This window comes from Lepidochelys kempii, chromosome 6 (assembly GCF_965140265.1).
Source record: "Lepidochelys kempii isolate rLepKem1 chromosome 6, rLepKem1.hap2, whole genome shotgun sequence".
In the NCBI taxonomy this organism is placed as follows: Eukaryota; Metazoa; Chordata; order Testudines; family Cheloniidae; genus Lepidochelys; species Lepidochelys kempii.
In genome coordinates, this window is record NC_133261.1 from 70954685 (window position 1) to 70979352 (window position 24668).

At 41.0% G+C, this 24668-nt stretch overlaps 1 protein-coding gene across 1 annotated transcript in view; it reads left to right on the forward strand.

The window, feature by feature from the left end:
• The window catches only part of LOC140913612 (cytosolic phospholipase A2 epsilon-like), a 53902-nt gene extending 32172 nt beyond the window's left edge, over nucleotides 1–21730 (forward strand). The window contains exons 8-21 of the mRNA XM_073350338.1: nucleotides 832–889; nucleotides 2522–2688; nucleotides 2807–2893; nucleotides 4855–4892; nucleotides 6098–6105; nucleotides 7998–8125; nucleotides 8956–9092; nucleotides 11811–12033; nucleotides 12918–13032; nucleotides 14627–14764; nucleotides 17916–18023; nucleotides 18670–18861; nucleotides 19496–19662; nucleotides 21596–21730. Coding sequence (XP_073206439.1) covers nucleotides 832–889; nucleotides 2522–2688; nucleotides 2807–2893; nucleotides 4855–4892; nucleotides 6098–6105; nucleotides 7998–8125; nucleotides 8956–9092; nucleotides 11811–12033; nucleotides 12918–13032; nucleotides 14627–14764; nucleotides 17916–18023; nucleotides 18670–18861; nucleotides 19496–19662; nucleotides 21596–21730 — 1701 coding nt within the window. The remainder of the gene's footprint in view (nucleotides 1–831; nucleotides 890–2521; nucleotides 2689–2806; nucleotides 2894–4854; nucleotides 4893–6097; nucleotides 6106–7997; nucleotides 8126–8955; nucleotides 9093–11810; nucleotides 12034–12917; nucleotides 13033–14626; nucleotides 14765–17915; nucleotides 18024–18669; nucleotides 18862–19495; nucleotides 19663–21595) is intronic.
• The last annotated feature ends 2938 nt before the right edge of the window (nucleotides 21731–24668 follow it).

Genomic DNA, 24668 nt, shown 5'->3' on the forward strand with positions numbered 1-24668 from the left:
GCAATACTTGTAATATAGGTGGGACTAGAGAAGCTGTGAGCAGCTCCACAGTCAGCAGGCCAACACCCTCTCTTTTCTGATGAGATAGGGTGGGAATGAAGTAACTATGATTTCTCTGCTATTGTGGTTTCACAGTATTTCTTAGAGAGTATATCCTAGAGTGTCCCATGATAGAAGAGGCTCTGACTGGAGTAGCTGTGAGTTACCTCAAGCCAGTACACCTCCAGAAATGTACAGAGTAACTCCTACTTGCAAAAACTGGAAGTGGTATGACTGGGAACCCCCTCACAGCCAGTTCACCCACTCCAGTCCCTACAGTGGGAGCTGCTGAGATAGGTGTAGCTATCAGCTCCCCTCAGACATCAATCTACCATAATTTCTTACAGTGACATAGGAACTACTGCCACTAAAACATTCATAACAATATTTTAGACAAGGGCTGTTTCCACCAATGACTCCTGTGCTCTCAGTAGATTTCTCTCATTAAGTTTTTGCCTTGTTTGGTCTTTTGTATCCCCATTAGGACCCTAAAAGTGGTGCCATTTTGCGTCCTGACACACTTAACTCTAGACACCATTTAGTTTGTCATCAACCCTCACTGATGGCTAGATATGACTCCCCCAGAGCCTTTCACTTTCACTCATCCTTGACTAGAGGGCTTACTACTGAGCAGTGCCAGGCAATTAAGCTCTTCCAGGGACTGAGAGTGCTGCCTGCACAGTGTTCAATCCCCATAGCCAGCTCAGATAGTAATAGATTAGGATAGTTAATGTAATCTCAAACTGAGACATTCTCTGTGATGAGTTGTTTTATTGTTCTTCTCTGTTACAGTCTCGTGCAATTTGCTGTTTGGAAGTTCAGGTAGATGAGAAGAAGCGGCATAAATCAAGTAAGGTTATTGCTTTATTAACTGGCTGTTAAGAACCAGATACTTACCCTGCTATAGCGATATGTGTTCTATAGATCATTACAAAAAATGCATGGAATAAAATAATATTTTCAAATGATACAAACTTTTTAACAACTACTGAAAGATACATGATCTCTGTTCTGGCTTGCTTTGACTCCATTACATACATCTATGTGGCTGTATGCAAAGAGACTACATTAAAACAACACTAAAGAGGAGATTTTAGTCACACAAGTGTCAGGACATTCAGAGTTATGTTTCTATGATAGTAGCCTTAATTTTGGTCCCTTGCATTAGCTGATGTATATTACAACACGGTTTTCATTAGCAAACACAAAATAATTCAGAGCCCTAAATTTTTGCATCTTTAATTACAGAAAGGAGCTCAGGGTCTTTGTATTGTATTATTTTAACCAGTATTATGAGATCATACAATAAACAAATCCATTCTAGAGCATACATGCCATGGTGTGGAACTGGGGCAAGACCAAACACACAAACAAACAAAACCCATAAAGTTAGGCTCCTAAATCCAGATTTAGTGCAAGAACAATTTTCAGACGTGCTGAGCAGGCAGCATTAAGATGCTATAATAACCCATGCAAGAACTATAGGGAAGATTATTATAATACCAACTTATTGTATGTGAAGGAACTAAATATAAAGCAAATGGACCCAAAGAAATTAGTCTATGAGTCATTTAACTAGAACTCTTGGTTAGTGTGTATGATATAAAATGCTATAGTAGAAATTTGCTTCACTGGACTATAGTGCACAAAAATTTCCATTAAAACCCCATGTGCATGAACCCCTTCAATACAAATCTCCTTCTTATCCTAATTTCAGCTACATCCCACCAACGTATATCATTTGTCAAAAATCTTGCTTGATTATTTTAATCCCTTTGATTCAAATATTTTTGATGTCTCCATGACATATTGAATACATTGCTCTGTATTATATGGCCTACATTTTAAAAAGTGATGGTGATGTTAATGTTAAACTGAAGACATCTGAAAAGGACCTGATTTTCAGTGGGCATGTGTTCAGTACTTCCTAAAAGTCAGGCCCCCTCAAGGTGTCTCAAATTGGGTACCCAGAATCAGGCAGCACTTTTGAAAATGTAAGCCTATGTGTTTTGAGAGAGAAAAGAGCTTATTTCATACATTACAATCATGGAACAAGGACAATAAAATACAGCGTGCTGCGGAAAAGATTTGAAGAAATTGTTTAGTGTATCATACAGACACTTATTACTACACACAGAAGTTGACTATTTTATGCAGATCACATTTAGTATTAAGAGTTTAGTAGATGAGCTACAGCTGTGAACTGGAATTAACTACGTCTAGTTTTTTTAGTATGAAAAAGCATGGTCGTTATTTTCCATGAGCATTAGTTCTGTCATACTTGTATACATTAGGTTTCCTGTTGTTTATCTGAGTACTAGGTTTCTTTCTAGTGGGATTATGTTTTTCTTGGTTTATTAAATAGACTCTTTGAATGCAATATAGAGAACTCCTAAGTGTTTTCTTAAATTTGATCACGTAAGCATAATTTTGCAGTCAGATAATATTAAGGTTCTCTGTGTGCTTTGTCTTTTTCCTTCAGGGAAAGACCTCTCCCTTACAGTGAAAGGTTCCCACGAAGGAACACAGTATCTTACACTGGGCCCTGATGCCATCATTAGCCCTTTGTTTCCTACCAAGTTCCACTATGTCAAGTATATGGAGCCAACACTGAATGTTATGCTACCGAAGAAGAAGCGTTACAATGCTGTATGTTATAACTGTCCTTTATAAACATAATAGTAACATGTAGATAACATGATCTATTTTGATGGGGGATCAGGGTAACCTTTTCCTTTTTGCGCAAATAAACTTTTTTTCCCCCCAGTGTACCTGTACCTACATTATAAACACAGGCTCCCCAGTCATGATGCTGAATTCGCTCCCCTTGGGAGAGAGAGTAACAGTAGCAGAGGTGAGTTCTGGCTGCCAACCTTTAGGAATTAACAGTGACCCATTAAAAAATTATAATGTAAGAATAAAGGGCTAGATTATCCCTTCCTGCAGAAAAAACCTGCAGGAGGGTACTAAGAGGGTGAAAAACTCTATGAATTTCTCCTCAGACCTTGGAGAAAGGAACTGGTTCCTTCTGCATGGAGCTGGGATCTGTGCTGCAGGGATGACTACTGCTTCTCAGGTTTCAGAGTGGTACCCATGTTAGCAAAAACAACGAGGAGTCCTTGTGGCACTTTAGAGACTAACATGTTTATTTGAGCATAAGCTTTTGTGGGCTAAAACCCACTTCATCAGATGTATGGAGTGGAAAATACAAGTAGGCAGGTATAAATACACAGCACATGAAAAGATGGGAGTTGCCTTACCAAGTGAGGGGTCAGTGCTAACGAGACAATTCAATTAAGGTGGAAGTGGCCTATTCTCAACAGTTGACAAGAAGGGGTGAATACCAAGGGAGGGAAAAATCACTTTCGTAGTGATTTTGAGGCCAATGCAATCAAGGTGGTCCATTTCAAACAGTTGACAAGTTCTCACACCTTCTTGCTCCATCTCCACCTCCCATATACAGTTTGCTCAGCCCCTTCTGCACTGAGCAAGCATCCGTAAAGGGACATTTTGTGGGGCCAGTGAAGAGGGATGGTGCCACAGCAGTGTCTTTTCAGTGTCCAGATCTCCAAGAGACAATCTGGGCTGATGGTATTAAAAAAATACTGGTGCTGTGCAAATGTGTCTTGAACTGTCCTTTAAAAAGAGGAGAGGCAGGCTGGCCAGCAGGGAGTCCCAGTTCCCTAGCCTGTATGCATTCCACCCCCTTAATTCCCCAGCCGCACTCCCTCCCCATCCCCAACTCTGCCACTCAGAACAGCTCCTCATCTGTACAGTAAGCTGGCCAGTCTGCCTTCATAGATTTAGAGGCAAGTGTTGTCCTTTTGCTTTAGAAGGTGACCTATGATGGAGATGAGTTTCTTGGTGCAGTTTATAATATCTGTCTTGCCGTCACTGCTATCCATCTAGCTCTCTCTGTCTCAGAAGGGTGTATTGATGTCAACCATATGTACGGCACATTGCACTAAACAAACAAAAAATACAGACACACAAAGAAATATTATAAGGACTGTAACAACCAGATTTTTAAACAATAGAGGCTAAGATTCACATGCAACAGGCTTGCATATATTTGTGCAAGGAAATCTGTCTACTGCAAGTACTGGTAGAAAATGTATATGCAAATACCAATTAGCATGGTTAGCATGTGCAGTTAATTGCTTTGCCTGTATAAATGTGGGCACAAGCACTTACATTTTTCCCAAAAATATTACATCTAAGAAAAAATGAAATGTTTCTCAGTCTGGCAAACCTTTTCGAAACAACCTGGCATCCAATATGCTTCCTAACCACAGAAACAAGCTCCAGCACTGGTACTTCAGGCTTTTGAGACTCGTACGCTAGATTTCCATTCCCTGCCTTAATCATGAGCCTTTCTGCTGGGCCCTGGTATATCTTATTTTCATTTGTGCACTGTCTAATACACAATAGATCTTTGACTGGTTCTAGTCAAAATCTTGCAGTTATGAGACTGAATTTGGGAGCTCCAAGATTGCATTCTTCGTTGCGTTTGATGGTTTGCATAATTGAATGGGCACTGGAGGGAACTGGCTGGTGCCAGTTAGGTCACAGTCAGGTAAATTGGTACAGTTGTCTGAAACCTTTGGGAAATACTGAGCTGCTCAGAATAAATTCTACTACAAATAAATTAGTGGTTTTGAAGCTATATACATCTCTTGGATTAGTGGGGGGACTCAATTTTGTGGCTGCTGTGTCTTGTTGGGGAGGAAATAAATCTCACTCTCAAGGCTGAAGGGAAGGAAGGAAAGCTTAAAACTATGATTGTACCTTCATAGTGACATTCTTGTTTTTCAGGAGAAAAGATTTGATCTGCATGTGAAGGCAGAAGACTGGTAAGAGCTCTTCTCCTGTTTCTTTGAGTGCTAGTGACATTGTCAGCCAAGCTTTGCCACTTTCTGCATTTGTAAAAAAAACAAACCTCTTTGGATTGAAAACTAGAATGTATTTTTTTAAAAGAATGCACAACACATACCCAGTATATGACACTGGACATTAGATAAAAGCTACATTAGACAGGGTAGCTAGCAATTTATGCACACACTGACTGATCTGTTGCCCACTTCCTTAGTGTTATTCATAACCTTATATAAATATATAGCTTTGGCAGATTAAGATCCCAATTCAAGAAAGCATCCCTATTCGGGAGAGTACTAAAGTACCTACTTAAATACATTCTTAAATCCTTTCCTGAATAGGGAGAGGCTTAAACATGTGCTTAAATGCCTTACTGAAGCAGGGTCTTAATCAATCACAATACAGCAAAGTTCATTCTTTTTCAGCATTTGAAAAAGGCTTTTTTAGTTCTGTGTACAGCAGTCACTGCAGAATAGCACTCACAGGGGAGTCCCTTACCACCACTGCCTTCTTGATCAACTGGTCTGACAGTAAGGACCAGTTTCTGCTGCTCAGTTTATGAAAATACCTCTGGGCTGCCAAACAATAAACTTATCTATAACTTTTAGAATGTGAAACTAATTTCAAAGCAGTCAAAAATTATACACCCACTATACTAAGCAGTTCCTTTTAGCGTTACATCTGCTTATTAATGTATTTATCTTCCAGCCACAACAACAATAACAGCCCTGCATTACTGAGTTCACTAAATATAATCACTAAGGGGCAAACCCTTCCCAACTGCACTGAGCCCAACTAGCTGGGTTCTGCAAGTGGGAAAAAGGAATTATCCCTCTGCTCCAGACCCTGGTTCAGCAGTGTAAAGTAGCTACTCCGTGTTTACCAGCATACTTCTAAGGCTGTCATAGCTCATGCTGTTGTAACCCACACACCTTCTGGATGTGGTGTTCCATCCCATCTGGTGTCACCGAGATAGGGTGACCAGATAGCAAGTGTGAAAAATCAGAACAGGGGGTGAGGGGTAATATAAGAAAAAGCCCCCAAAATCAGGACTGTCCCTATAAAATTGGGACATCTGGTCACTCTACACCAAGACCACTTAGAGAGAGATTAATGAGTCTCCTTCAGCCTTCATAAGGGCCATATGGCTTTTAGCTCATGCAGTAGAGGCTCATGCACTAAGCTCCAGAGGTCCCAGGTTTGATCCCGACAATGACCGGGGTCTGCCAGTTTTACACTGTTCTCTCTCTCTCCCCGCCCCCGCTTCTGTCATGAATGTTCTGGTGGATCTGAATAGTGATGGGTCCGTTGCGTCCAGCCTAGCCCTGTCCTGCCCCCATTCTTTGCTCTGTGAGCCAGTCCTTAGGATGCACAGCAGCTCAGATTCCCTGTATAGAGTCCATAGATCTTATCCTCTCCATGCAGCAGAACCTTACAAGTAGCATTGTACCAATGGCCCTCTGCCGCCACTGAGCTAGGGACAGGATTGTCCCTTAATATAGTGGGTGCAGCTAGATATGGGGATCTGTATCTGATGAGGAAAGGATAATCCTACCAATCACCATCAAAAACTATGTTAATATAAAATGAAAAATGGTGTCGTGCTGCATGACTTCTGATCTGCATGGCGCACCAGCACTGGACTCTGCTGCAAATTGTCTCTTAGATTCAGAACGAGTTTGTATTGCATTAAATATTTAAATGAATATTACAATCAGTGCAGTGAACTTCTAAAATTGTTTATTGCAACAGAAACCTTTTTATTCATTTCATAATGCAGCAGAAATTGCAGCTCCGATGCAGAATTTAGCACAGAAATAAGAAAGTTGTGTTGAATAATTTAGGTCCAGACTGTGGCAGACTACACAGGATTCTGCTTGTAACTAATATTTTGTTGTTAAATTTTTCAAGCCGTTAGTCCAAAAGTTAATTTCATTTGAAATGCTGAAGAAAATCCACTTATCTGTTTCTGAGTTATTCTTGGTGAAGGAAAAAAATGTTTTCTATACCCCTTTTCATCTTTGCACTTGGATAACTTTAAAACCAGTTTTGTTTTTAAAATTTAAATTTGACATGCCCATAATCTTCCTCCGTAAGATTGTGCTTTGCAATTTTTGACTAAAACTAGACATGAAAGAAATCCACTAGTGCTTAGCTATGAAAAGCCATGCTTGAGTAGGAGGGTTAGAGTTTCTAGAGTGAAATCCTGGCCCCATTGAAATCAATGACAATACTCCCATTGACTTCAATAGGGCTAGGATTTAAACTGGGGGTCTCAAACACGCGGCCCGCGGGGTTATTTTCTGTGGCCCACCAAGCTCCCGCCCCCTTCCCCACCCGCCTAACTCCAGGCACTTCCCGCCGCCAAACAGCTGTTGCCAGCACTTAGAGCTTTCCAGGAGAGAGTGGGGAGGAGCAGGGAGCCGTCCACTCAGGGGAGGAGGCGGAGAAGAGGTGGGGCAGGGGCGGGGATTTGGGGAAGGGGTGGGAAGAGGCGGGGAAGGGGCGGGGCCTCATGGATGGGGTGGAGTGGGGGCAGGGGTAGCGAGGGGAGGGTATCAGCGATGCGGCCCTCGGGCCAATGCAGTAGTCCTCATGTGGCCCTCATGGTCATTTGTGTTTGAGATCCCTGATTTAAACCCTGTATCCTGTATGGACTGCTGCCAGTAGAGGGCGCCATGATTACATATTAAAAACGTAAATGTGATTCTGTGGTAGTATTTAGCCACAAGAGGGTGATGACACTCCACCAATTTTGCAGTCATCATTCAGGAGGCTCCTTTGAAAATTTGGCCTGTTAGGTTTTTAACCTTAGAGGTGAAGCAGAATTTCCACTTCAATAAATTGCAACAATATATAACTTTAGCTAATTTTAGAAAATAAAATTAAAATATCTGCTAATACTGACATCATCCTCTTCTCTGCTTATTATATTACATCAACCTGATTATACCGGGGTGTGGAAAAGCTTTGTCTGTACATATGTGTAGGATTTTCTGTAGTGTAAGTCCTGAAATTGACTAGGAATATTAATATGTAATAAAAAGCATGTGTTTGTCCTAGTCCTTGTTCCTGCCCACAAGACCTAGATGTGCGCTTAGGTTATGACCTGTGTGCAGAGGAGAAGGATTTCCTGTGTAAAAGAAAGAAGTATGTTGCTGCTGCCCTGAAAAATGTTCTCCAGCTAGAAGAGGACCTGCAGGACCACGAGGTATGTGCAGTGGAATCCTGGGTGTCCGCTCCCTCCTTCCCTCGTGTGAGTGCTCAGCAAACTGGACAGCAAATGTGGCTAATATACAAATAATAGCTGGAGCACATGCAACCCCTATAGCTAAGTGTTTCTGTTCCAAAAGACTCTTAAGTTATGTTTTTGTAAGTATAAAAATTATTGTTGTTGACACTTTATCCTCTCAGTCGTTTGGGAGGTAAACTTGAAAGCTGGGTTAGATAGTTGCCTGGTGTCTGGTGAAGGTTTCCTCGATTTCCATATGGCTATGATGACAACGCTGTGTACAGCTCCCAAACTGTATTGGTTCACATACCACCTTCTTAAAACACTGCTGTGAAGTGACTGGATGGAACATTAAGCTTACATGATGCCTGCGGGGGGTGGGGGGAAGGTCCCTGTCAGGATGATTAAACAACATTCCCTGAGCTGTATGAATTTTCTCACAGGTTGATAAGGGGATTTAAAAAAAGAAAGGGGGAATAGAATAGAATGGAGCAATGAGGAAATGAGATGGCTGGGGGTGAATACTACATTTCTTGCATGAATAAAAGCACCTGAACTTACTATGATTCCTGCCCTTCTCTATAGAGGCGTGGTTGACCCACTGTATTTGGATCCATATGTGATTCCAAACTTACCCCGAGGAAAGATGTATTTGGATTTGCTGTTCCAGTTCTGATCCAATAAACAGAGAAAAAACTATGAAATGTTGGAACTGAACTGGGTCCAGTGTTCCATTTCCAGTCCATTTCCAGTTCTGAGTAATCATGTGTGCTTGGTTTGCACTATCTTTCTGTCTTTGTGTTGAACAGATTCCAGTGGTGGCCATCATGACAACAGGTGGTGGAATGAGATCATTTACAACAACATATGGCAGTCTATTGGGTCTCAAGAAATTAAATGTCTTAGACTGTGCAACATACCTGAGTGGTTTGTCTGGCACGACATGGTAAGCAGGACTCAATCAGGGTTTTTATTTAATCTTTCTGTAAGATGTTGATACAAAGAGCTCTGGTAAAAAATATCATGGAGATGTTAATAGCAGCTCTCCATCATAAAGATTGTAATCCTATTTTTATTATGGAGAGCTAGTAGCCTCTCCATAAGTAAAGGTGCAACCAGCTTCTATTATAAAACCTTATTTTAGCCCTTCCCCATAAGTTGTCTTGACATTTTGGTTTGGTCTGAAAATTGCCAGAATGGCTGTGAAGATTCTGCAAAGTCTGAAGAAAATCTAACAAACTGCTTTTCAGTTACAGGTCATTAAAAATTACCTTGATTTGAAAGTTTGACTTTGTCTAACATTTCTTTACCTGCCTCTTGCTCCAAATGATTTATTACATCTTCCAACTTTCCATCTACTGCAGTTAAAATCCTTTAATAAGTTGCACCAGCTCTATCTAAAGAAAATGGGTAGTGTTAAGCACTGGTGTTAGGGATTTGTTGTTGTTTATAGCTTTGAGTCCAAACCTGTTTCCATGGTTGTCCGTTGCTGGTTGGGGCTACCACTACTACGAGGTGGGGCTGGTTGGCTGTACAGAGGAAGCATGGCAGTGCAGCGTGCATATTTGTCCTGTACACCGTACATTTGGGATGGGATCAACTATCTCTCCCAGAGTTCCCTGGGGCAGTGCAGTGCCATTTCACCCTAAACATTGGTCTGTCTGTCTGGCACCCTTTGGCCCAGTCTGCGCTGTAATAAGATAAATGATGGCCTTAAAGTGGGGTGATAGCACCACTGTAGTTAAGATTGAGACTAGCTGAGGTGTGGCCTGCACTAGAAAGTTTAATCAGTATGGTTTAACAGCTGATTTTTCTAAGTGCTCTAAAATTCACATGCTTATTCTAATTGTCTAATATTTCCTTTTGTTTGTTTTAAACCTGCTGCCTGTTAATTTCATTTGGTGACACCTGGGTTCTTGTGTAATGAGAAGGAGTAAATAACACTTCCTTATTTACTTTCTCCACACCAGTCATGATTTTATGACATATCACCGCTTAGTCATTTCTTTCCCAAGATGAAAAGTCCCAATCTTTATTAATCTCTCCTCATATGGGAGTTGTTCCATACCCCTAATAATTTTTGTTGACTTTTTCTGAACCTTTTTCAATTCCAGTATATCTTTTTCGAGATGGGGTGACCACATCTGCACACAGTATTCAAGATGTGAGCATACCATGGGTTTATATAGAGGCAATATGATATTTTCTGTCTTATTATCTATCCCTTTCTTAATTATTCCCAATATTTTGCTAGCTTTTTTGACTGCTGCTGCACATTGAATGGATATTTTCAGAGAACTATATATGACTCCAAGATCTCTTTCTTGAGTGGTAACAGCTAATTCAGACCCTATCATTTTATATATATAGTTGGTATTGTGTTTTCTGATGTGCATTATTTCCATTTGTCAACATAGAATTTCATCTGCCATTTTGTTGCCCAGTTACCCAATTTTGTGAGATCCCTTTGTAGCCCTTTGCAGCCTGCTTTGGACTTAACTATCTTGAATAGTTTTGTATCATCTGCAAATTTTGCCACATCACCATTTACCCCTTTTTTCAGATCATTAATGAATATATTGACTAGTAGTGATACCAGTACAGACCCCTGGGAGGACGCCACTATTTGTTTCTCTCCATTCTGGAAACTGACCATTTATTCCTACCCTTTGCTTCCTATCTTTTAACCAGTTACCGATCCATGAGAGGACCTTCCCTCTTATCCCATGATAGTTTACTTTGCTTATAAGCCTTTGGTGTGGGACCTTGTTTTCTGAAAATCTAAGTGTTCTGTATTCCCTTGTACACATACTTGTTGACCACCTCAAAGAATTCTAGTAGATTGGTGAAGTGTTATTTCCCTTTACAAAAACCATGTTGACTCTTCCTCAACAAATTATTTTCATCGAGTTGTCTGACAATTCTGTTCTTTACTATAGTTTCATCCAGTTGCCAGGTACTGAAGTCAGACTTACTGGCCTGTAATTGTCGGGGTCACCTCTGGAGCCCTTTTTAAAAATTGGCATCACGTTTGGTATCCTCCAGTCATTTGGTACAGAAATGACTTGCCCATCGTCACACAGAAACCCTGTAGTAAAGCCAGGATTTGAACCCATGTTGCTTATGGCCTAGGTCACTACGTTAACCACAAGACTACATTTTATCTCTCGTTTTCCTCTCACAAGGCCAGCAAGATCAAATGGGTTGCTAAGCATTAAGAAATGCATCCAGAACTGAGAGCCATATACTAAGGAGCGCCATAAAATTGATGCTGACTATAATGTGATGCCAGGATACTGTCATCAGTCAAAACTAACTTATATTTATCGTGAAAAATAAACATAGAAAATAAAATTTCAACTCTTTACAATAAATTATCCAATCATGCAAACTAAAGATTCACTCCTATTAATTTTACTCTTTAAAATGCGGCAGTCGTTGGAAAAAGGAAATATCAAACACTAGAAAAAATGTACTCACATGAGCCTTTTATAGAACAGTCATAGACACCTCAAATGATATTTTCCCCCACAAACTGCTATAAAAAAATCGAGTAGTGCACAAACTACAAGAAACACTTAAAACTGACACTCTAACAAAAGGACAGATTTTTTGTAGATTATTTTTTGTTAATGTTTTTTTTTTATATATTACCCTTCCCCAGGACCATGTCATGCTTGTATAAAGATGCTTATTGGTCACAGAAGGATCTAGATGAGAAAATCCGTGAAGCCCAGAAATGTGTGACCAAATGCAAGATGAGTTGTTTCTCTATGGATCGCATGAAATATTTTAACCAGCAGCTGTGTCAGCGTAAACGAGAGGGATACAGGACATCATTTATAGATCTGTGGGGGCTGATCATTGAGTATATGCTGCATGATGGGGTACAGTATCTATTTATTTTCTCAGAGAGCTGCAGATGTTTTCTCTATAAGAATTAGGAGCAATAAATCTGTGAGGAGAGATTGCATGCCCTGTGGTGCTGTAGAGTTATCTGCATCAGGAAATTCTATTGGAATCAAATTTATTTTGGAATGGTTAGGTATAAATGCATACCATATATCGGGCTGGCCAAACTTACTGACCCTCCGAGCCGCATATGACACTGTTCAGAAATTCGAGAGCCATGGTGCGCCAGCTGGAGTGGGGCTTCAGGCCCATGGGGCCCACCTGACGGGGGCTTCAGCCCCACTCCTGGTGAAGCCCAGAGCCCTGGAAGGCACTCCACACCAGGCTGAAGACCCGAGACCCCCTTCTTTACAGGGCAGAAACCCCAAGCTCCCCCTCAGTCTGGTAGGTGGAGAATGGGATGCACATGGGGGCTTCGCGAGCTGCACATTAACTGTAAAAAAGCCTCATGCAGCTCATGAACCAGTTTGGTCACCCCTGCCACACATTAAATAAATTGTATTTTGGCTGCAGGAACATGGAAAGTGCAATAGATCCCCACTCCACCCTGGGGAGCAAATTGCTTGAAAGGGGTTGGGGAGATGACAGCGTTGTGGCCCTTCCCTTCCTTGCACCAGCTCACAAAGCAAAGCTGAAACATCAGGAAGTGCAGACTGTGTACACCTGTGTGCATTGAGTAGCCCGGGGGGATTGTATCTGCCTGAGGAACAATCACTGCCAGTGTTTCTCCTGGGGTGGCATGGTTCTGTGCCACCCTGCGTACAGGGCTGGGGCATAAATGCTGCAATCTAATTCACAGTAGAGAGGTTCCTGTGTCATTTCATGCATTCTCAGGTAACTGTTTTTCTTCAAAAAACAGAAGGAGAACCATAAACTCTCAGACCAGCAGGAAGCGGTGAATGAGGGTCAGAACCCGTTGCCCATCTATGTGGCAGTCAATGTCCGGGACAAGTATAGCACTCTAGATTTCAAAGGTAACTTTGATGTTCAAGTGATGTGTTTGATTATAAATTTACCAAGGTTTGGGTTTAGTCGTAGGCATACCTGTTCAGTTGTTGTTTGTTCTTTGCACTCTGGAAACGCTTATAGACCGCAGCCCTATTTCTGCTGTACAGACATTTGCAGAGGGTATGTCTCTACTGCAATCAGGACAGCACATGTAGGCATACCCAACTAGCCATAATGGAGCTAGTTTGCTAAAAAATAGCAGGGTAGCCGCGGCAGCATAGGCAGCATAGCATGGGCTAGCCACCTGAGTACGTACCTAGGGCCCTGGGCAGGACTGTACTTGGGTGGCTAGTCCATGCCACCACCTGCGTCGTCAGACCCACACTGCTATTTTTAGTGACCTAGCATGATCAAAGCTAGTTTGGGTATAAATGCATGTGCTGCATTTGTGCCTCATGGTTGTTGTGTGGACATACCCAAAGAGGCAGCCCATGCCCTCCAAAGCTTACAGTTTTGGTACAAGAGGAGAGTTTCGGGGATTCCAAATTTCAGGATTAGAAGTAGAAGTGTAGAAATATCATAAGACAGGCTGTTCTCAGAATATGATCTGGCATGATTAGAAGAAGAAACCATTGGAAATATTTTGAGAAATTAATGCTGTTTTCATGACCCAAGAGGACTTCACTGAATCTTGCTCATCAATACTTCAGTATTTTTCTCTTCAGCCAAGAAGAGAGAAAAGCAAATCAAATACTGGGCTTCCTTTCACTGCTGAGTTGGAAGTACTACACCCCCTTGGATGAAAAGGAAATTAATTCCCCATGTTCTTTCAGTCCTGGGCTTTCTTTACACTGCCATTAAAAGACCTTTACCCTGGATTTGAAGAGAACATCCCTGCTAGTGAAAGAGAAAATATCTGCCTTCATGATCATCAGTGTCACATATATGGAATCAAATCATTTACTTTGAACCAGATTTTCTAGGTAAACACAGAGAGTTGCACATATACATTTGTGTACACCTAATTTATGCACACAATAGGCCTGATTCTGCTAACTCCACCGATGTCAGGGGAGTTATCCTGGTGTAAAACCAGTGAAAGTGAAAGCAGAATTAGGCCTAGCGTGCACACACAAAACAATGACAGGTTTCAGAGTAGCAGCCGTGTTAGTCTGTATTCGCAAAAAGAAAAGGAGAACTTGTGGCACCTTAGAGACTAACCAATTTATTTGACCATAAGCTTTCATGAGCTACAGCTCACTTCATCGGCTGCATCACGAAAGCTTATGCTCAAATAAATTGGTTAGTCTCTAAGGTGCCACAAGTCCACAAAACCATGTATTTATGTGTGCACATGCCAAGCTAGTTGCCTAACTTGCACATAAGGTAACTGCACATGTAAAAGAGGCACACACAAATTCATGAACTCAGCTTCGTGCATCTGACTTTGAAAATCTGGCCTAGAAGATGGTGGTTTGTAAATTATACTTTGCAAAGATCAGATAGAAAACAGAAGGCTTAGTCCATCTCAAACTCTTTGCTTAATTTAGTAGCAGTATCTCTCTTTCAAGTCATTTGGGAGACATTTCTGAATGTCTTTTTTTGTGGCTCTGTTTGCAGAATGGGTTGAGTTCACTCCCTATGAGATGGGATTCCTGAAATATGGAGCATTTGTTCGCATGGAGGATTTGGGAAGCGAGTTCTTTATGGGACGTCTGTTAAAGAGGCTCCCTGAAACCCGGATCTGTTACCTTCTTGGTGATGTATTGTCCTGCGAAATGTCAACCTACTGTACTAACACAAAACCATAACCAGAAAGTGGATATTTGTTGGTCTGTAACATTCAGTACTAGTATAGTGCCCGCCAAGAGATGCGTGTGCGTTCATATGTGTATCTATCTATCTATCATTACATCCAAATAAGTATGCTAAAGGAATGTTAAGATTGCAAAATAAAGTAATCAAAAGTTAGGAAATGCTACAATTAAAGTTGTCTGTGCAACTATAATTTGGCCTCCTTGTTCATATGCAATATGAACAAGTTTGAGTATGAACAAGTATGAACAAGTATGAGTTGTACAACAAGTTTCGGTTCAGTGGCTAAACAGAAAAATCAAAACCAAACCAAATATTTTCCACATTTTTTGGTGAAACAAAAAAGTCAAAACAATTTGTTTCAGGTACCAGGAAACGTTTTACTTTACCCAAAATGAAACATTTCATTTTGATTTTGGTTATTTTTTAAAAAATGTAAATTAAATTCAAAGTAAGTCATTTTGAATAGAAAAATTGTAACTTTTCATTTTAAAAATGTCAAAACAATAGATATAGATCTTTTTCAGTATTTTGTTTTTTTACAGAAACAATTCAGCAAATTTGACTGTGAAATGTTTCAGTTGACTAGAATCTGCATATTTTGGTGAAAAAAGTTTAAACTGAAAAATTTCATCCCGCTCTAATTATGATAGAGTCTTCAATGACATGTTTGCATACTATTTTTCCACAGGACCCCTTTCTCCAACAGTCCATAAGGTGGATGGTGCTCACTCAATGCGCAACTATTCAATATTTTGTTTTCTCCTCATTTTTCAGTGTCTGGCCCTAGGCCTTATTTGCTGCACACCATTCAAACACTGCTCTGGATACAGAATTATTAATGAACTCATGGGCTTTTCTATGGTGCTTATCTCTGAAGTATTTGAGTGCTTCAAAACCATCATTTGAATTAGTTCACAATATCCCATGTGAGGTGAGAAGATGGTATTATTCCCAGTTATTCCCAGACGGGGAATAGAAGCACAAAGAGATTAAGGTGAAAAGCATCCACTGATTTTGGGTGCCCAATTTGAGATGCCTAAGGCCTGATTTTTCAGAGTAGTTAGCATTAGATAGCACTTCATGTGGTCAAAGCAATTTCTAGTGATTTCAGATGCAGCTGTGGGTGCTCAGTGCTTCTGCAAATCAGATGCAAGAGTCTCAAGTCGGGCACCCAGAAAGTGAGGCACACACAAATAGTGACAACGTGTGAGTAGTTTGGTTTACGTAACTTGCCCAACATCATACAGGAACTTTGTGGCAGAGGCAGAGATAGAAAAAAATTCTCCAGAGCAGCATTCAATTGCCTTATACAGGAGACCATCCTTTCTCATTCTGCAATACTCTGCCTCATTCACTACTCACCTTTCAATTTCTGCACCAGACAAGACATGGATTCCTTCACTACATAACCCTGATTCATCCTCAGAGCAAGTCCATCCTGTACATGAGGCAAGGTTCTGTGGAAAAAATATTATGTCATCATGTAATTGAGGATTCTATCATAATACATATGCACAACAGGGCAAATTAATGTTCCTTTAACATAGTGTTTTTGTATATAATTTCCCGAGTATTTAAAAAAAGCCAAATTAAAAACAGTAAATCCATCAGAGGATGTCATATTGACTACCACTTGGGTCATCAGCAGTGCTGGAAACTTTAGGACCACCACACAAGCCTCTGTCACTTGACCTAAGGGAATAATTGGTAGCAGTAGTAGGTTGTCATCCTTTATGTGAACCAGCCACTCAAGGAGGATGAGACACATACTTTGCAAGATGGTTTTCATAGATATTTGCTCATGGCAGAGGGTGATAAGACTCAGGAACATTGGGTTCTGTTCCTGGTCTGGATGGGAATGTTCTCTATTGGTCACACATACCTGTCTGTCCTGTCCCTGTCTCAGTCCTGTCGCTTCTTCCCTACCTCATTCCTGAATCTTTGTTCCAGGCTCTGCACCTGGCCGGTCTCAGCCTTCACTCCCTCGGGATCCTCATCCCAGTCTCCCCTTCCAGGATCTTCATCTGTTGTCAGCCCTCACTACATCAGAGTTGCCTTCCCCAGTTTCCTCATTCCAGTATCCTCCAGCTCCTCATTAGAATGGAGCGATTTGAAAAAAAAAGTCTGAAGTTCAGGACATTTTGAGTTCTCGGTCCACAGCCAAGTTTAGCTTGACGCCGTGTCTCTAGCCAGCATGCAGCTAATGGAGATACGGATTTATCACCAGTATTAAAAATGAGACTGTAATACATTCTGTGTACATGCTGACTCCCATCTTCTCTTCCTTGAGAAGCTGTAAGGGCTCAGCCTACATATCCTAAAAGCATGTTTAAAAGGAAGTCAAACAGAGTGTTTTGCTCAAAGATAATGTTAAAATGGTAGATGTGGTTCCAGATGGGACTGTTTGAGAGAGCTGTTCAGAGCAGCCCCCATCTGAGATGCCCAAAGTGCGAGTCTGAGACATATGAGAGAGGGTGTGGGCAGAAAAGTTGATCTTAGAAGGAAAAAAACAGTGGGTGGAATGCAGGGGGATGAGGAGGGTTTGGGGAGATGACAGAACCCTTTAACACGCCAGGGGGACTTTCCCTGTTGATAGGGTAAACTGTGGGACAACCAGAGAATCCCCATTCAAAGGGGATTCAGGGCAACTCAAGGCTGGGATGACCTTTGTAGAGACAGGAGAGCCCTGCTCAGTGTAGTTAGGGAACCACCAGGAAAGATAAGTGCATAGGATGATCTCAGGCTTATTGCAATAAAGCTCTATTCAGCTTCCTGAGAGAGTATTTCTACACCTGGGTTTCTCTCCCATCACTTCCTTGGTTTCGAGTGCAACGTTACCTGTGGTAAGTTAGAGATCTAACACTCCCTGTAGTTGATGTCTTCAATTAGAGTTAAAGTCAGCACCTTTGAAGTGTCAAATACATTAAAACTTGAAGGTTTAGGAATCTTTGAATTGTGCTCCTCAGGCTCCCACAAAAATTAAGTGGAAGAAAATTGAACAAGTTGATGGAGAAAGCAAAAGGCAGTTTTCAATTAGATGCTTCCAAATGTTCACTAAATTAGTTTCCATAAAATCTCTTTCCCTTCACAGGCATGTGGAGCAGTGTATTTTCCCTGAACCTGTTATACATCTGGAGTTTGTCCAACAGTTCAGAAGACTTCTGGCACAGGTGGACTCGAGACAGAGTAGTTGATATTGGTGAGACCTTTTTATACCTCAACTTCGCCTTTCATTCATGTTTAAATTGGAGATTCTTGCCTATCTGACATATGAAGCCTGTCACATAGTGTGAACATATTCTCTCCAGGAAGGTTTTTTAAATTCTGCAGAAGCCACAGATAGACCCAGGGGAATGCCTTATGCTGCTCTGCTAAGTTCTTTTGGCTGGGCTAGGAGCAGCACTGATGGGACCCTCCTCAGCTGAAAGAGAATTACCATGATGCATGGACTTAAAAGAGGAGGATGCAAATCAGGGGAAAATATTGCCGCAATTATGATAACTACCAAAACTACAGAGTGTGTTAAAAAAGGGTTAAGCTTCAGCAGGCAGTTGAAAGTTGCCACACATCCTGCAGATGAAAAGGATGCAGTATCACATTTGCTGTTGAATCTCACAGACCAGCACACACACAGACCAGAACCAGTTTCAGAGACCAACACAGAGAATAAAACTGGGCAATATTACAGCAACAACGGTACCATGGTTACTTTAAAAGTTATTGTTTGTTGTTGGTTAAATAAATCATCCTAAAACCTGCCTCAACCATCACTTAAATACAAGGACAACACCCCAAAAAGGTTATATGAAACCAAAGCTTTTCTCTCCTTGTCTCCCCTTGTACAGAGGAAGAGCCTATGCTGCCTACGAGGCCACATGAGGTGAATACTCACATGCTCACTCCTGAAGGCCCTTTTTCCACTGCTCTTCGAGATGCTTTAACAGATCGCCTGTCAGTTGCTCAATATCACAATTTTCTCAAAGGCTTCCAGGTCCATAATGACTATCTGGGGAATGAGAAGTTTTGTAGATGGAAAGGTAATAGCACTGGTTTTTAACTGTGTCTTTTGAGGTGGTTTTGAGTGTGGAATTTAGTGAGGCGACCTGGGCTTGGAGGAGAGTGAATGAGCATCCATTTCTAACCCACCATAAGTAGCAAAATTTGAATCTAATTTAGAAAACAATTGTTTGACCAATCACCTGAATTGTGCAAGGCTGAAAATCTGTATTGATATCAGTTTGGTAGGGCTTAACTTCCATCTCCTTGGGGTACAGTCACTGAGTTTAACTAATAGACGTTTGACAAAGTTCATAGTTTTCTATGAGCAGAAAGAAAGGACTAAGGCCCCAATCCAGCAAAGTATGCAAGTATGTGTTTAAAGATAAGCATGTGCTTATGGGCTTTGCGGGACTCTGGCCCTATAGGCAGGCAGAAGGAGAGAGTTGGGTGCCCCCTGCAGGTCAAGAATGGGGTGGAACTGTTTAAGAGAGCCAGGAATAGAACAACACAGAGAACCCTAAATCAGAGAAGGTTATTCCTTTAGGATAAAGCTGAGCTATAGTGGTATAGCAATGGGATGAGCCCTTTCATTTTCAACTCTGTTTTCTTCAAAGAAGTTGCAGATTTGCTCATACACTGTTTTTCTTATGACAAAAAAAATTTTCCTTTTAGATACTGTGTTAGACATGTCTCCCAACCAGCTGAGTGAGCAACCAGATCTCCTTGGCATGGTAGATGCTGGATTTTTCATCAATACCAGCTGCCCACCACTTTTAAGGTCAGAGAGGAAAGTGGATGTCATCCTGCATTTAAGTTACAGTGCAGGATCGCAGACTTTGGTGAGAGGAGTCAATTTATCATTTGTTTTCTCCAGTGATAGCCCTTTGCCTGTAACCTTCCAATACTTAATAGCTAGAAATATTATGTTATTTCAATTATTTCAACTAATTTATTAAATCAATTACATTTTAATCCTTCTATTTCCATTTCCAAGCATTAGAAGAGGAAGGTGATTCCAGGAGAGAGAAAATTCAGCTGCCAGTGTCAGTGGTATGAATCCTTGTTTCAGACCATTGATCTACTCATTGCAGTTTATTAAAACGTCTCACTTCCATCTTCATGTGATCTCATCATCACAGACCTCTAGGGCTTAGAAACTGTAAAAAAATGGATACGGTTGTAGAATTCTTTTAGCAGCAGGGATTTGTGAGATGCATTTCACCTGCAGTGAGTCTTTCAGTGTAGCAGTTAATGAAATTGTTCCAATTCCCTCCTATTATGCTGGGAATGTCTGATGTTGATTTATGAAATTATTGAATCTTCCGAAAGACATCAGTCTGTTTTCCACCAGAGTTGTAAAAGAGACCTGTCATGATATACGCTGAATTGATTAGGACTTCATCTCAGACAAGATGGCTAATATTGTGGAAAACTCAAAGATGCTGCATCGGAATGCAGGGATCTTCTGTTGAGTCACATTAAACTCAGATTCTAGAAGTATGAATAAAGATGAAGAATAATTTCTGCTCCCTCCAACTAGATATATATGTGTGTGTGTGTGTATATATATATATATATATATATAGCCTTTCTGGAGCAGAAGAATTATATAGGCTGGGAATGAGGGATACTACAGGGAAAGCCCTGGAAGCTATCTTTGGGGGAGAATTTAGGCAGAATCTTAGGTTTTGTGGTTATGTTAATTAAGTTACCTATAAAGCCTTAGCCCAGGGAAAGAGTACATTTGGATCTTTATATTAAGTGTATTTACTTTGTTAGGGGCTGCGTGGGAATGCCACGTGCTTACATTGACCATCTTTGTAACATTGGGCTATTGATATATTTGAATAGACTTTTTTTTCGTGAGTGACGATAGCTATGGCCCTACTTTTCAAGTTATATGATACACAGTATGTATGCCTAACAAAGCATCATTTAATCTTTAAACATCCACTGGGATAAAATGAGTTTCATGCAGGAAGTATGCTGAGATTTTTAGCATGTTGATACAAACTATTTTCTATTTGTTTAGCATATATAGAGTAGTATATAGTACTACAAGATGCTAGACATATGCATTTCAGGTTGTGAATCAAGTAAGATATATTATATTACTTGAGACAGAACATTGTAGCTAATGAAAATGTAATCTAATTTAAAATGGTATCATGATACTTATACGCAAGGGTATGTGATTGCATGCGCAAACCAAACTGTATTGTTTCCTGACTTTTGAGCACTTAACCATGAAACCAAAACATTTTCTTAATGTAAAAAGAAAAGGAGTACTTGTGGCACCTTAGAGACTAACCAATTTATTTGAGCATGAGCTTTCGTGAGCTACAGCTCACTTCATCGGATGCATACTTCCACAGTATGCATCCAATGAAGTAAGCTGTAGCTCACGAAAGCTCATGCTCAAATAAATTGGTTAGTCTCTAAGGTGCCACAAGTACTCCTTTTCTTTTTACGAATACAGACTAACACGGTTGTTATTCTGAAACCTTTCTTAATGTAGTTATTCGTCTAGCTTTAAAACTCTATTTACAGTTTGTAACAGTTACTGAGTTCTGTTTGTATCATATGATGATTTTGTGTTGAGTACTCTGTGGTGGGCGGCGGCGGGGGGACAGTACATAGTAGATGTCATTAACATAGTCCATGGGTCTCAAACTACATGTAGCCTCACAGGTGTGCCAGGAGTATCTTATAGGTATCCTATAATCTTAACCTCTTTGGGATCTAATACTGTTCACTTCTGTAATGCTCTAGCCTCTGGACCAGGCCTGTAAGTACTATGCAGAGCAGAAAATCCCATTCCCAAAAGTTTTCCTGAGTGAGGAAGATAGGAAAAATCTAAAGGAGTGTTACCTGTTTCAAGATTCAGAAACCCCAGGAAGCCCCTAACAACAGCTGCAAAGCATTTAACTAAGGGTCAGCGTGGCCAGTCTACCCATTGACTGGATCCCCATTTCTCATTTGATGACTCTTTCTACTGGCTGGGTCCCCACTGGTCATTTCAATTCTATGAACCTCTCCACTGGTTAAAGTTACCATTTTCATTGTTACTCCTATCATCAACTGTCCCTTGCTGTGAGATGCTCAGCCCTTGTTTCAGTCTCATGTCTCTGTCTCTCACAAATCTGTTTGTTATTAGTGTAAAATGTTGTCATCAAACTGCCATAAACCCAATACCACAGCAATGTCCTGTTGAATCTTTTTCCTAGGTGTGATGCGCTGCTGCTCAGAGACGGAGGGGGGCAAAGTTGATGTTACTAGCTGCTCTTCCCCATACGATACATTCTCAGTCAGATACACTGATGAGAATTACCGCTGGCTGGTAAATCTAAGTGAATACAACATCCTGAATAATGCACACCTGATTCTGCAAGCCTTGCGTATGGCGGTGGAACGGAAAAGGCAACATAAGAAGTAGATACCATCCCAAATGGCTATATCTTCGGGGTTGAGATTTTTGTACTTCCCAGCACAGGGAAGGACCAAACCTTGCTGATGATTGGCCATTACATGCCATAGAAGCTGCTTAGCTTGGATACCTCAGTGGATTCTCTTTCATCTCTGTGAAGTTGGAGGGGAGGGATAGCTCAGTGGTTTGAGCATTGGCCTGCTAAACCCAGGGTTGTGAGTTCAATCCTTGAGGGGGCCATTTAGGGATCTGGGGCAAAAATTGGGGATTGGTCCTGCTTTGAGCAGGGGGTTGGACTAGATGACCTCCTGAGGTCCCTTCCAACCCTGATAGTCTATGATTTCTATGAAGTGGCTGACTTAGAAAACCAAAATTCACCATCTGTGAAGACTTTATACATACTTTGTTCCCTAATTAATTTAATTATAACAAAGCTGTTTGCAGAATGCTTTAAGATTATTCTAGAAAGCTAATAATGAAGTTTAAGTAATGCTAAGCTAATACAGTGTAATTTATGGCATATAGGAAATATACTTTAAATCCTTTTAAAATGTAAAAGTAAACCAGGACCACACAGTGCAATTGTAACACCCACAGACCCTGGTCGTCAATGGGCGGGATTGAGCCTGGGACCTCTGGAGCTTAGTGCATGAGCCTCTACTGCATGAGCTAAAAGCCAACTTGCTGTTAGTTAAGGCTATAGAGCAGACTCATTAATTGCTTTCTCTTTAAGTGGTCTCAGTGCCACTAGATGGGACAGAACACCATGCCCATAAGGTGTGTGGGTTACACAATCACGGGGGGAATGGGATGGGTTGAATGAGTGGTTTCTGCCCTACAACTTTCCTTTCTCTACTGTAGTTCACAGCAAGCTCTCTTGTGCCAATGAGGAAAACAGGAGATGTTCCTTCTCTTCCTTCCCTCCCACTGCTGCTAGTCTCTGTAATAGCCCCCGATTAAACCATTCCTTCACCGTCCCTGCTGTAGCTCCAGGGGTTGGTCTGGACATACCGATTCAGCTTCTTGCATAACCTGCAGCAGAGATAGAAGTGTTAGCTGCTGCAGGGCTTATTCCTCCTGCCTTCAGGGGGTGATGTAGGAAGCCTGTATAAAGATACCCCTTCTTTCCCACCAGTTATGTTCCCAGTTCTGAGGTAACACTGAACCCAGGAGGGGGCACCAGACAGCACTTAAGCAGGAGCCATGCATTCAGAAGTGGTGCATATACTGCATAAAGCAAAGTATCCACACCATGCTGGTGGCATTTGATCCCCGAAACTACTTTCAGTTTAGCAATTATCTTGAAGGTCTGTGTCAAAGTGTCTGGAAACGCAATAAGGAGAAATGCCCCACACAGTCATAAAAACAGAGCAGTGAATGGCTTCTAGTTGTGTAATGAGCCCTCTTAGATTGGGTGAATCAGACACATAGGTAGAGTAGGATACTGGAGAGTCAAACGCTGTACCTGCAAGCTCCACCCCACCGGTAGCTTGGGGTGGATAGCACCTGTAAAAAGAGTGGTGTTAGCAGACCTATATGTGGGATCAAAGACTGACAGGGCTTGCCATGGGGTTACATTAAAAAAAATACATATTTTTTTAAGGAAAGTGTCTTTCCACTACTGTGAGAGCACCTGGTGTTAGCTGTAAAATGACATACATACTGTAGCAGGCTTTGCATTTCACAAACAAGATATGTTGACAGTAATTCCCACTTTACTAATAAACTTAATGTCCTGATGCTGCAAAGCTACAGCTCAGGGCCCAGATATCAGTTTTTAAGAACTCAGAGTTGTGAATAAATCTGTGTTTTTGTTCCTTTTTTGCAACACCTTCTACAGTAAACTCACTAGCTTTAATCTCTGTACGCCACATCAGCAACATAAGAAATATCACCCATTTGAACCTCCAATCCCTGCTGTGAAGGAAACGATTGGTTGTTTTCAGCCATAGCACTTGCACAAGTTGGGATAAAATGTTAGTTATAAGCAAATATTTCATGTTTTTGTTATGTTGCACAATAAAGGCTTGCTTGCAAAAGGTAAAATCAGCCTCTGCTCATATATTCAACTGATGCACTTCAGAGACAAATTTCATGACCACATCATGTTCTTTGTCACAATAATACAGCCATTATTGGGACAAAGAGCATAACAAACAAAGCTTCATTATGAATATAGTGAATAAAAGAACAAATTATCCACAGTTACCCGATTTCAGCTGTCTTTTTGAAAAGCCTGATATGTGAGTTGATCTGGGGGCATTTGATTCCCCTTAACTGCATTTAGTATGGTTTACAAATGTTATCCATGGTAAGTCAAATCTGAATTATGATTTCCTGCAGCCTATAACTTGTGCAGAAGGATGTATACCATTGTTAACTCCCCTCTGCACAAGGAGCATATATTATACTTTGTAT